The 14,253-nt window shown below is 31.6% G+C and overlaps 1 protein-coding gene across 1 annotated transcript; it reads left to right on the plus strand.

Annotated features, from left to right (window-relative positions):
* The first annotated feature begins 52 nt into the window (after window positions 1–52).
* Window positions 53–13,973, plus strand: LOC111054587 (cathepsin B). The gene is made up of 7 exons (XM_039420725.1): window positions 53–168; window positions 1,213–1,342; window positions 4,665–4,868; window positions 6,790–6,990; window positions 10,422–10,575; window positions 12,700–12,813; window positions 13,538–13,973. The coding sequence occupies exons 2-7, from the start codon at window positions 1,214–1,216 to the stop codon at window positions 13,750–13,752; spliced, it is 1,017 nt and encodes a 338-aa protein (XP_039276659.1). The 5' UTR covers window positions 53–168; window position 1,213; the 3' UTR covers window positions 13,753–13,973.
* Window positions 13,974–14,253: the final 280 nt, after the last annotated feature.

Raw genomic sequence — 14,253 nt, forward strand, 5'->3', positions numbered from 1 at the left:
ACAAACAACAGCTCAGCAGACAGTATCATTCTGAAAATGCCACTTCTGAGATTAGATATTCTGAAGAGGTAGTTCTTGAAATAAGTGGAATTACTAACTTATTTCAAACATTTTCAGATAAGTGATCATTTTTGTATTGCAATCTGCTAGTGTATCTTCAACTAGAAGGTAAGATAATATAAACTCAGGCTTTTATATTTTCCATAGATCTGGTTGACTTGAACTGAGATTCAAAGTATTTCCGTATGAATGAGATTCAAAGAATCTCAAAGAGATTCAAAGTATTTTATAATATGAATGACAATAATTTATACTTGGTACATATATTATACTTCATAAGTTTCATCTGGGTGCTTGAAAGTAAATTATATTCAAAAGTAAATTATATTAGGGATCTTAAAAACACTTCACTTACATGGGTTACTTTTGAACAAATTAATAAAAACAATATAAAAATCTTGTAGTACCCTTTATTTGAAAAAGAACTGTAAAATAGTTCAACGACTAGTTTCGACCCTAACATAGGTCATTTTCAATTACATGCAGCAATATTAATAACAAAATGAAACTTGACTATTTATCTGAATAGTGAAAAATTGAAAAGAGTGAAAAAAACTGAATAGAAAAATACTAAAACTGAATAGTGAGTTGTGTTTTTTCTGGCTCTAAATTTTGTCAAATTACGCAAAAATGTTCCAATTAATGGTGATTTGAGTGTGATATTTTTTGTTTTTATCCTGTTTTTAAAATTTAAAATTACTAGTTTTCGTTGTTTTTTTAGTGAAAATGGACTAAATTTCAGGAAAGTGAAACCATAACCCTATTTCGGACATTTAAATGTTATCTAAATTTGGGAGAAAAATGGTACAAGGAGTATCCTAGTTTTTCTCTCCCAATCAGTGCTACTTTGTAAAAATTATAAAAAAATTGATGTAGAAAATAAATAAACAAGTTGATACTTTAATTAATTCAACTTGAAAATGACCCAAGTTATATGAACATATTATATAGTAACAACTTGATTATCTATTTTCTACATTAGTTCAACTTGAAAATGACCTAAGTTAGGGGCGAAACTAGTCGTTGAACTATTTTAAAGTTTCTTAAAAATAAAGGGTACTTCAGGATTTTTATATTGTTTTTATTAATTAGGGATCTTGTACACTAAAATTTTGATAACTGTTATAATCTTCAATCTCAAATATTTTGCAGGATGAAAGTGCCTCTCATTTTAGTCATTTTTCTCATTCCACTTGTTTATGGCAATGTGGTTCATAAGAAAAGCTTCACCAATTGGGAGAAGATAATTGAAGAAGTCAACTCAGCACAAAGTACATGGAAGGTGGGCATCACATCATGTTTCCATCAATGTTAAGACATAGATAGTATGTACCTTAGATAACATATAACAGATTTATTCAAGAATATCATGGCACCGAGCTTCGCTCGTTATAATTTTATTTATTGACTTTTGATAAACCGAACACAGTTCTTTAAAATGATTGGGGAAGTACTAACAGGCACAGCCCAAAACTGTTTTTTCCCCGAATTTTGATTTATACACTATAAATAGTCCAGAAGTAGGTTATGTTCCACACACTTGAATTCAGGTTCAATTTTCTGTTCAAACAGTTGAAAACAAAAAAATTATAATTTAGATTATATAAAAACCAAATTGAATATCAAAATAGCACTCACTAATCACTTAAAATTGTCAAATAATGATCAACTTTGAAAATTGTGATATACCATGGCTTACTCTATCTATAGTAGGCTATGGATATACTCTAGTTTAGGAGGATTATCATGTCATGTCAACAAATCAGATTATGTTGATCAAGTCGATTAAATTGTCTAGCTAGATAAAATTTCTCGCTAATAATAATAATAATATCGAGTGACCTGGCTGGCTCAGGTCTGGTGTCAGAGTTTTCAGGTCGCAACTGATCAATTTCAGGGCCTCTGACATGACCTAACGACTGCTTTTTAGGCAGCCGGGACCGACGGCTTAACGTGTCCATCCGAAACACGGGAGTGGCCCGAGATAAATATCTTGGCCCGGGCCGGGATTTGAACCCGGGCCTCTGAATCATAAAGCCAGCATCTGATCCACTCGACTACGGCCACTCCTATCTCGCTGATTGATTATGATTACACAGCTGGAAATAATTCTGTCTCTCTCCCACACAGGCAAACGCATCTTCTGTTATCGAAAGACGACGAAATTATCATCTGTTTTCCAAGGATGGATTATCCTTTTAATGTTGTTCAGCGAGTTTTTTAAAGAATGAGACCTAGTGCAATCGAATCTTTATATCATAAACCTACTATTTTCTAAATTTCGTGAAAATCGTTAGAGCAGTTTTCGAGATCCGTAAAACATAAATAACCAGATATAAAAATAACCAGATATACAGAAATTGCTCGCTTAATATAATAGAGGATATCAGATACTGTTTTCAGTGAGACGTTGTGATATTCATCCCTAATAAAACACTTGAATATTGTCTAATAATATCACGAATTAATTGAAAAGTTACATACCGTATATGTTTCAACACCTATGGTGTCATAATCAGTGTGATGACTAATCTACAGTGAATATGACACCATAGCTGTTGAAACATATACGGTATGTAACTTTTCAATTAATTCGTGATATTATTAGACAATATTCTACTGTTACGCTATTCAAGATATCATTTCATAAAATAATTTTCCAACTCTTTAGTAGCAGGCCTTCATCATAAGATAACTCTTTCATTTTTTACAAATAAAAAACTTACTGATGAAAATAATTTTCCAACTCTTTAGTAGCAGGCCTTCATCATAAGATAACTCTTTCATTTTTTACAAATAAAAAACTTACTGATGATTGATGTTCAAGGATGTATTGAAATCAAGCTTTGATAAGTACCATACCGTATGTTATAATACACATCATTAACAACGATCTATATATACTAAAAGGCTGAAAAGGCGCCGGACCGTTTCTCGGCTGGCAAAGCCTACTCTGTTCGCTATCCAATTAGTATAATTATATAGATTGTTGATTATTAATACACTTTCCACTATGTATAAATATTTGACTGCATGTCGTGTGGAATACATAGTAAAAAGTGTGTTAATACATCGCAGCTCGGAATGGATAAAGAAACCATCACATTATTATTGTTTATAAAATAGAATATTATAGTACCCTTTTTGAAATTAATAAAATAATAGATTAAAAATACAAATTATAACAACTAGTTTCAGTGATCTACACCATCTTCAGGTTTTAACAAATAAATTTTAAATAAACGTTTTACTAATAGTAAATATAGTAGCCTAATCGTTTAAAGGTTTATTTAAAATTTATTTGTTGAAACCTGAAGATGGTATGGATCTCTGAAACTAGTTGTTATAATTTGTATTTTTAATCTATTATTTTATTAATTTCCAAAAAGTTACTATAATTCTTTTTTATAAATAAATATAAGTAGCCCTGAATTCATAAATTTTAAGAACATTATTACACCTTGATCCCTATTTCTACCATATAATTAGAAATCTGAAAGTCTGTAAGCGTACAGCTATTAGATAAAAATAATTTATTGCGGTAGGTACAGTATTTTCGTGATACTGATATTTTATCTTTCTGGAACTTTTCAGTCAATTGAATGATCATATATGGAAAGTTCTGAAATGCTATCATATTCCACTATTTAGGGTCATAAATTTTCATAAATGCTTCATTTTGTGATATCTTTCTCATGATAAAGTTCAATGAGGGTGCTATGCGACTCTTGCTGATATCAAATATAAATAAATTAATTCATTTCAATTTAGAATAAATGGAATAAACAATTTTTCTCTGTGACCTAATTAAAATTTGATGATTATATATAGATTACATTCCGTAGCAGTCAGTAAATGAATTCAATCATTCATTTTTTTAGAGTTACTAACTTTAGCCCAATCACTAAATGGGGAGTGAACGTAGAACTGTGCCAAGATTATTATCATTAGCGTATGGCTTTGAATGGTGGGGAGACCCAAGGGTAGTTCCACCTCGCCGTATATAATCCAGAGTTCCCTTAATGGGAAACCGGACACTAAGGTTATAGTGAGCACAATACTTTAAATTCGCACTTTTCACTTCCAAATAAAGTTCTTTCTGATGTTAAAAAGTCCAAACATATACAAAACCGAAACAAAACACAAAACCACTAAGCTAAATTTAGAAAATATTAAATTTAGACAGTAAATTTAGAGCCGAAAATTTATAGCACATTACAATTTTGCCATGGCAACCAGTGCCAAGATAAACCTGATTCATAGAATCTTCAATTAAGGAATATTATTTTAAGGAAAATATAGTGGTTTAATTTACAGTACCTATATTAAGTTTTACTTTACATACTTAAAATATTGATATAGACGCAATATCTATAATATAAAATAAATTATAGTACCTACCCTTTGAAATTGATAAAATAGGTTAAGAATATAAATTATAATTTGTTATAATATTTATAGGTAGTTATAATTTGCATTCTTAATCTTTTATTTTATTGATTTCAAAGAGTACTATATACCTTTGCAATTCTTTTTTATAAATAAAAGAAAGTAGCCTTAAATTCATACATTTTAAGAGGACGCAATATCACTTAATTTTTCAGGCTAGGAGAAATTTTAGTCCTCAAATTTCTGAAGAAGCAATACAGAAACTATTGGGTGCAACACTGGATGACTTTTCGAATGCACCATTCAAGAAATTCGAAACCAAGGCAAACATACCGAAAAGTTTCGATGCAAGAAAAGTGTGGAAAAGCTGTCGATCAATCGGACATATTCGAGATCAAGGCTATTGTGGATCATGTTGGGTATGTATGATCAGAAATAAATAATCATGAATAGTGATAATATCTTGTGATAGCCACTCACCGTATGTGAAAACCCCCACTTTTCACAGACATGTTTAACCTGATGTGCGCCACATAATAAACGCATTGTAATATTTTTGACCCGAGCTTAGCAAGGGTCTGTTTCAAACACAAATAGATTGGATTTAGTTTTGTTGTTATATTATGTATGATATGAAAGTATTAACAACTGTAATATTTTAAAATAGAAAAATAATTTGATTTGGTTTTTTCGTATGTAAAATTTGTATCAAAAATTGAATTTGAATAAATTATTAAAATTATAATATTGATTGATTGCAATGAAAATAGGCTGTAACCATCCTCGGTAGTATGAGAATCTTTATGTAAAATTTTAAGTCAAGGCTGTGCAAAGGCTAAAAATAAACTTTCTAATGGTGATATTTTTCAAAGTTTCTATTTGAATATCATCAAGCTATCAAAATGAAAAATTTTTCTCAGGAAAATGTATTTTTCCGATCATTATTTTTGAGATATAAGTATAATTTTTGGGACAGAACATTTCAAGTTTGGTAAGAGATTAATAAATGTGATTTAGAGGATAAATTCTTCATGGTGTTGGTGATTGATTAAAATGAAATTTTTTCGGAAATATCAATTTTTGAGAAAGTTATTCAATTTACCAAAAAATACCGAAAATAACTCAACTAAAAGTTATTTTTGGTCAGTTTTAGTAAATTGAATAACTTTCTCAAAAATTGATATATCCGATTTTTTTTGCTTTATTCAATCAAAAATACCATCGAGAATTTATTCTCTAAATCTCATTGATTAATCTCTTACCGAATTTGAAATGTTCTGTCCTAAAATTTAAACTTTAGACGCTCATATCTCAAAAAGTAATGATCGGAAAAAAAATGTTTTCCTGAGAAAACTTTTTCATTTTAATAGCTTGATGATATACAAATCGAAAAACTTTGAAAAATATCACCAGTAGAAGGTTAATTTTTAGCCTTTGCACAGCCTTAATCAGTTCAGTAGTTTAGACGCGATGATGCATCATTCTTGAGTTTTCCATCCCCTACATGTACAAGCCGATTCTTCCCTTTATTATATTATATATTTCCTTTATTATAGTATAGACTAGTAGGTAGCCCATGCTCCGCAAAGATCTAATTAAAAACTTGATCTATTGAGATCTTGAAGAATTAAAAATAGGCCTTTTTTAAATAATGGATGAACATACAAAATTGAAACTTTGCACAACCATTATTTATAACAACTAGACAAAGCTAGAAAAAATTATTATAATTTTTCAAATTCATAAAACAAAATGGCGGCCATTTAAAATTTTGTTTCTTAAATAACTCAGAAACCGTTGGTTTTACAAAAACTTTACAAGAATAACTTTTTTTAGTAAATTCAATTACCTATCGATTGGTATCCCAAATTTTTTTAAGTTTGGACCAATATTAACTGAGATATGGCAGCTTTAGTGGTTGGTGACACACCTTTAGAGGGTTATGTAACGTTATTTTATTATTTGAAATGACCTAAAATCGCTTACAATTAACATGCAATGCTAATAGAGATTGTTGCATCATTGAGGCGACTCTATCAGCATGCCTTGGTTTGCACTGCAACAAACTTTCAGTGGTCACCCATCACTAAGGCTGCCTTATCTCAGTTAATATTGGTCCAAACTTAAAAAATCTGGTACCAATCGATAGGCAAATAAATGTACTAAAAAAAGTTATTTTTGTAAAACCAACGCTTTCTGAGTTATTCAGGAAACAACATTTTAAATGGCCGCCATTTTGTTTTATGGATTTGAAAAATTATAATATTTTTTTTCTAGCTTTGTCTAGTTCCTATACATTTAATATACACACTCGGTAGGTGATGTTATTGGCCATTCCAGGCGGTCGCTGCAGCCGAGGCAGTCACTGATAGGTATTGCATCGCTTCTGGAGGCAAATTCAAGCAGCACCTCTCCATGGAAGACTTGCTGAGTTGTTGCATGGAATGTGGCAAGGGCTGTGATGGAGGCAGTCCACTCTATGCCTGGTACCACATATGGAGACATGGCATCACATCTGGAGGAGACTATGATTCCAACGACGTAAGTTGCTACATTGGACTAGTTAGTACTATTACTACTATCTCATAATAATTGTTCAAATATAAATGTTATCAAAACCAAGGCGCTACATATAACCTCATCCTACATGAAAATACTTAGGTAACCCAAAATTAGGCACCATTGCTGTGATGAATGTTTCCAACTGCAGGAGCAAGAAATTTTCATATGTACAAGAGATTGTCAGTTCATATCGAATTGTATACATTATAAGTATTTAGGAGTAACAGTTGACAGTCATTTTCGTTGGGATATTCATATGAAAAATGTTTGTAATAGACTGAAACAGGTATTGGCCAAAATGTATTATATTAAAAATTTAATACCCAATAAAGTGAAGAGGATGACGTATATAGCCTTGGGAGAGTCTGTTATGAGATATGGATTACTTCGAATAATTTAGCCAGAAACACCTTAATCTACATTGTACCAAGAACTTTCAATGATTTACCCGATAATTGTGCTGAGTTTGTTAATATGCGCCTGTTGAAAAGAAATTTAAAGATTTGGTTGAATAATTACACTCTAGATGTAACATAATGTAATTCATTATTAATGTATTGTATTGTTGTAATTCATTCTGTTCTATTTTTTGTATGTAAGTTCAGGTTGACTATATTATATTATAACACTTTTGAGAGCTGATTAACCTAATTAAAATCATGATAGTAATTTCAACTGTCAAGTAAATTCTGTAAGTAATTTTAGCAGTGTAATAAACTGATAAGTAAATGCAACTGTTAAGTAAAAATAAAGTTTACTGATATATGTATATTTATATTTGAATTTACATGTTTTATATAGTACCATAGAGAAACAATAGCATAAGTAGATATCCCATGGTATGGGGCGTTTATGTCGCAACTTTTACTGTTATCTCAAGCTGATAGTCCACGTAGTTCTTTCCTGTGAAACTTTATGACGCTGGTAGTCTCTCATATTGTGCCGTTCATACACTCTTACCCGGTCAAAACAGTAAAAATTGGCAATAATCGACAGTAATCGGCTTGAGATAACAGTAAAAGTTGCGACATAAACGCCCTATACCATGGGATATCTACTCAAGCTATTATTTCTCTAAGACTATATATTATAACACTTGAGATTTTTGAGAGCTGAGCCAACAACCTAATTAATATAATGATAATAATTTCAACTGTTAAGTAAATTCTGTAAGTAATTTTAACAGTGTAATAAACTGATAAGTAAATGTAACTGTTAAGTAAAAATAAAGTTTACTGATATATGTATATTTATATTTGAATTTACATGTTTTATATAGTACCATAGAGAAACAATAGCATAAGTAGATATCCCATGGTATGGGGCGTTTAAGTCGCAACTTTTACTGTTATCTCAAGCTGATAGTCCACGTAGTTCTTTCCTGTGAAACTTTATGACGCTGGTAGTCTCTCATATTGTGCCGTTCATACACTCTTACCCGGTCAAAACAGTAAAAATTTGCAATAATCGACAGTAATCGGCTTGAGATAACAGTAAAAGTTGCGACATAAACGCCCTATACCATGGGATATCTACTTACGCTATATTTTCTCTATGATTGTACCTTGTCAAGCAGCCTCTTTGAGGTTCGCTTAAGGTAGCTTATTTATTCAATAAACGTTTTTTTCTATTCTATTCTAGGTATAGTTTATTACTACTATCAGGTATAGTTTCAGCTATAATTTAGCTTGAGCTTGAGCTACAATCAGACTATGATACCAATGAGGTAAAGGTCGTCACACACCCAGCTACAGCTAGTAATACCGTACGTCTTTGGAAGACTTAGTCCCGGTTGCACAACAGCCGGTTAAATTTTAACCGTGATTAATTTCACGAGAACCAATCAGAGAAGGCCTTTTTGATAAGATGGCTTCTCTGATTGGTTCTCGTAGAATTAATCACGGTTAAAATTTAACCGGCTGTTGTGCAACCGGCAATTAGCCGTCCCATCTACTAATATTTAAAGCTACGCTACACTGGTGTGTACGGGACAGATGCATAGCTTGGTTTCAATTTTTTTTATCTATCAATTTATACAATAACTACCTACATTATCAATGATACGGAGAGGAAAAATAATGTAACCTTGTGGGCTATTTCTCTCCCAAATTTAGATAACACATAGTCCGAAATAGGTTAAGTCTTGTAGTTCTTCAATTCACAAAATTTTCAGTCAAGTATTTTCACAAAGTGGATTTTCAAATTTAGATGCTTCAAAACTAAACATAGAAGAAATATAGCCTATTGGGAGATTGGACGGCTATCTAAATAATACATTGTACATTCAAATGAATATTATTAATGTAGTATTTGAAAAATCCAATTGACTTACAGTTTACTTAGGTACTGTATTATTTTTAAGACTCAGTAATGTAATTTTGTATGTACAGTTGCTGTAAAATTTGATTTTATCTTTTGTCTTACTGTAATCTATATTTGACTTTGCCTATTGTTCTAAGAATTTAACGGCAATAAAATCATATTTATTTATTTATTTATTTATCATACGACTTTCGAAGACGTATTTATAGCTAAACGTAGCTGAGTTTGAGTTGATTTTAAGTCATGTTTATAACTGCTAGAATCTTGATAATGCTCTTTTGAAATTGCCTGTGGGTGAATACCTACCTAACACTAAAGTGAGGTCCACATTATAATGGCAGTAGAGAACGATAAATGTGAACTGCTTTGCCGAGTCTCTGCCTTGCCACAACCTCTATAGCTGATACCGGTGTATCAGATGTACCAATATCAACTGTTCATTCTTGTTTAGAATGATCAATTATATTTTTTCGCCAAGAAAATATAATTGTCAATGATTTAATAATAATTTTTCATAATTTAGATTAAATATTTTGTTAATTAATTATACTTCTACATTGTTAAAAAACGATCTGGCAACGTTTTTGAGCTGGAAAAGGATATCTACTTTGTCGACTGATAGACAAGGATAGTAACACCAGTGTTAATCAAATACTGCCCTTTCAACATGGACCTCACTATAGTACTATTTTTCATTGAAAGATTCTTCATGAACTAATCTGACGTTAGAAATCTAATCAAATAGGAATTTTAGTTACTTTAGTTTAGAACAATGATTTGAAATAAAAGTAGGTTACATTTGTCTTAAAATATCTAATATGCAGATACTCCTAATAAACTTTCTCATCTACCTTTAAAACTCGTTCAATAAATTAATATCTCAGAAATTTGCTTCTTGTATTCTATAAATAATTGATCTTTCAAATTCTTTCATTAACTTGCAAAACACTTTCTGACTAAGTGTGTAAGCTTCATCTTACTATAAATTCATTGGGGACAGAAAAAATATTTCGTCAACTTACAATATGCCAATAAATAGAAATAGGTAGAGGTGCAGGAGCATTTATGAATAATTGAGTTGATTTCAGGGATGCAAACCTTATTCTTTTGCGCCATGCGAACATCATATGGAAGGATCAAGACCACAGTGCGACTCTTTCGGGGATCTGCCCACACCTGGCTGCAGCTTCAAGTGTCACAACCCTAGCTATGCTCGTGGATACTGGAGTGATCACCATCGAGGTAGGCCTACTTTATCAAGCAATGCTCTTCATCAAATGCATAATGATCTATAAGTTTCATAATAAGATCTCTTCAAGAAGTATAATTGGAAATTACTGAGATATTACAATTATTCAAATGCTAATCTATATAATAAGAGAGAGTAGGGTTGTGTTTGTTCGTGTGTTCGCATCAAAACATGTCAACTTGTGGATTGCATACCAGAAAAACGGGAATGATTTAGATCTCCAAATTTTGCACATAGATTCTAAAAATATCAATCTCGTACAGCTGGAAGCCCAAATTTCAATTTTCCTTCTAGATTTTTCAGAATTAATGTTCAAATCTATGCTACCGTACATGAAGTTCCATAGGCTACATTATTGCAGCTCAGAAGTGTGTGTTTTTTTATGAGGAGGTTATAATGCTGTTACAAGAGTAATATTTTCGAACGGTGGTGTAGCGTAACGGTAAAACGCTAACTTACGGAACGATGGATCCTCGGTTCGGACCCCGATTCTTCCCAATTTTTTGTTCTTAATTTTTTCCCTCGAAACGTATTATTATCAATTATTTTTTGAAGGAATTTGTTTTCATTACAATTGAACTTGGATTTTATCAAATTATTATTTTCAATTTAAAATTTTGCCACCAGTACAAATGAAATGGACATAGTCTTCATGCTGTAGGCCTATCATTGAATTTCATAAGAAAAACATGAATAGATCACAATAAAATAAGTAATAATTTATATTCTTCAGTTATAATGTACTATTAGACACGAATTCGCAGTGAAACGAGTATTTTAGGTATTTTGTTTGGAATTGGGAAAACAAAAGGCTGCCTGATTCAAATTGAGGAGGATCTAATCGATACCAAAATTTATTGATGTATTGGAAAAATCGATATGATTCTGTGAGGTTTTCAAGTATTATGTCTTCTTCAGTTTTCTATACTATAAATGAAGGAAAGAACTGGCTTATACACGTAAGGAATAGGGAATTATGTTTGACGAATCATCACGTCTGAAATATACTCAACTGATTAATTTGAAATTTTGCATATAGATTCTTAACTAACCGAGGATGGTTATTTATGCCTATTTTCAGTCCTTCAAGATTTCATTACGTCAAGTTTTCAATTTGTCATGCTTCCAGTTGTTGTATAGAAGCAGCTGAACATTTCTTTTAAAAGGGACATTAGATGATAGGTATGATTGGGGATCCTATTCGAATAAAAATAACTGATTTTCTTTCGCATCAAAACCGCACCGATTTCTCAAACCGTTCAAAAGTTATTCTCATTCAAAGATACTGATAAATCATGCATCTATCCATCATCTTTACTATAATAATGGAAAGAGCTGGTTCATACACGTACGTGATGTAGGAAAATTATGCTTGACACAATATCACGTCTGAACTACTGGACTGATTGATTTGAAATTTTTCATAAAGATTCTTCATTAACCGAGGATGGTTATAGGCCTATTTTAAAATTTCGAATTTTTTATTACGTCAAGTTTTCATTTTGCAAAGTTTCAAAATAGACCCTTGTGAAGTACGGGTTACCTACTAGTGTACTAATAAAAATCATCGAATTTCCATCTAGCTGTTTACCCTGTTGTCAATATTTGCAGAAGGAATTCGGGGTGATTTACAGCATTTAATTTGGATTTTTGTTTAATAAGAAGTATAATTCTTATTCAATAGTAAATTCAAATAATGCAAGAATGAATTAATTTGAGAAATGACTCTATTCTTAAGCGATCTAATCAATTTTGAATCTTTAAGGCTGGCCGCTATGGCTTCGTATGAAATGGGCGCTGCTATCCAGAGATTGTCAGTTTGGTGTAAGGGTAAGCATTCCTAACCGGCAATTAGAAGGTACCGGGTTCGATTCCTGGGCTGACAAATAATTTTTGAATAGGAGCGCTCATCGAATTTCCATCTAGCGGTTTACCCTGTTGTCAATATTTGCAGTAGCAGAAGTCTTCGGGATGATTTACAGCATTTAATTTGGATTTTCGTTTAGTAAGAAGTATAATTCTTATTCAATAGTCAATTTAAAAAATAAAGTAAGAATAAATTCATCTAAGAAATGACTCTCTGAAGCGATCTAATCAGCTTTGAATCTTTATTGCAGTAACCGACTTCTACGTTCTGAACTCTACTGAGAAAATTCAACAAGAAATTATGGAACATGGTCCAGTTGAAGCATCATTTGTAGTGTATGAGGATTTTCTAGCATACAAATCGGGTAAGTAGCTGTTTATTTACCATTAAGAAATTATCCTCTGATTTCTCATGAATTTATCTCTTACCGATTTTTATGGGCCGGTTTCCGAGCTCGGGATTTAGCTAAGTTCTAGACTTTAAACAGCTGGAGTCAGAAAATTGGCTTTCCGAAATGGGGCGTAGTCGCAGTCATAGACAAAGTCACGTTTAAATTAAATTTCGAAAAACTAGAGAATCAAACACAACATAAAATAAAGAGAAAATAGTGTAAAGTTTCAGCTATTTTGAATTATTTAGGAATGCTTCATTTCGTCAAGGAAAAACATTTCCAATTATAGAAATGAGAAAATAAATATCTATTTTGCTGCAACTATTTACTGCGACTACCTCCCGTTTTGAAAAGCCAATTTTCTGACTCCAGCTGTTTAAAGTCTAGAGCTTACCTAAATCCCGAGCTCGGAAACCGGCCCTAAATGTTCTGTAACAAAAAATTTAAACTTTAGGCGCTCATATCTCAAAAAGTAATGTTTTCCCGAGAAAACTTTTTCATTTTGATAGCTTGATGATAATATACAAATAGAAAAACTTTGAAAAATATCACCAGTAGAAAGTTTATTTTTAGCCTTTGCACAGCCTTAATTCAACTCAATAGTTTCTAAATTCAATTTCCATTGAATTCATAGGCAAAATTAAAAAAGGTGCCGTTAGTTTTTCAAGTATAATAATTGTAACTTGACGATTTTCAGGAGTTTACCAGCATTTGATAGGCGAGAAAAAAGGCGGCCATGCAGTGAAGATTATTGGATGGGGTGAGGAAGGAGGAACTCCTTACTGGCTAGTGGTCAACTCATGGAACTCTGATTGGGGCGAAAAAGGAACATTCAGGATTCTGAGGGGCCGAAACGAGTGCAATATTGAGAGTTTCATAGTGGCTGGCACTCCAGATATTAGTTATCTATGAATTTAATTGATTAGCGGATTTCATCAGATAATACTAAGAAACTGTAGATCATATATTACAATAAAAACTTTATAGTAATAAAGTTTTAATATTTATAAAACTTTATAACCATTACTATAAAAACTTTTGTAATAAATGCTTAACTCAAACAAATGTCTTAATAATACTTTAGATAGCATTACTATAAAAAACTACTGTAATAAATGCTCAACTCAAACAAATGTATGTTGTTCAATCAATATGTTGTTAAATTCATCTTGGAATACAGGATGCTTGGGAAACTAAGAAACCTAATATTAAGGTGCGTACAGACTTATGCGCCACGAACACTTGCATTCAAGTTTTCATCAGCTGATGTTATGCTTGGTATATCCGTATTTGTACAGAAGCAGTAAGATACAGTTATAATAAATAGCATATAAGGTTATAATAAGCTTATATATAGGGTAATTGACCGAGCGAAGTGAGGTCTAAGATTCAAGTCGACGGTTTGGCATTTCT

The sequence above is a fragment of the Nilaparvata lugens genome, chromosome 2, assembly GCF_014356525.2.
Source record: "Nilaparvata lugens isolate BPH chromosome 2, ASM1435652v1, whole genome shotgun sequence".
NCBI classification, from domain to species: Eukaryota; Metazoa; Arthropoda; class Insecta; order Hemiptera; family Delphacidae; genus Nilaparvata; species Nilaparvata lugens.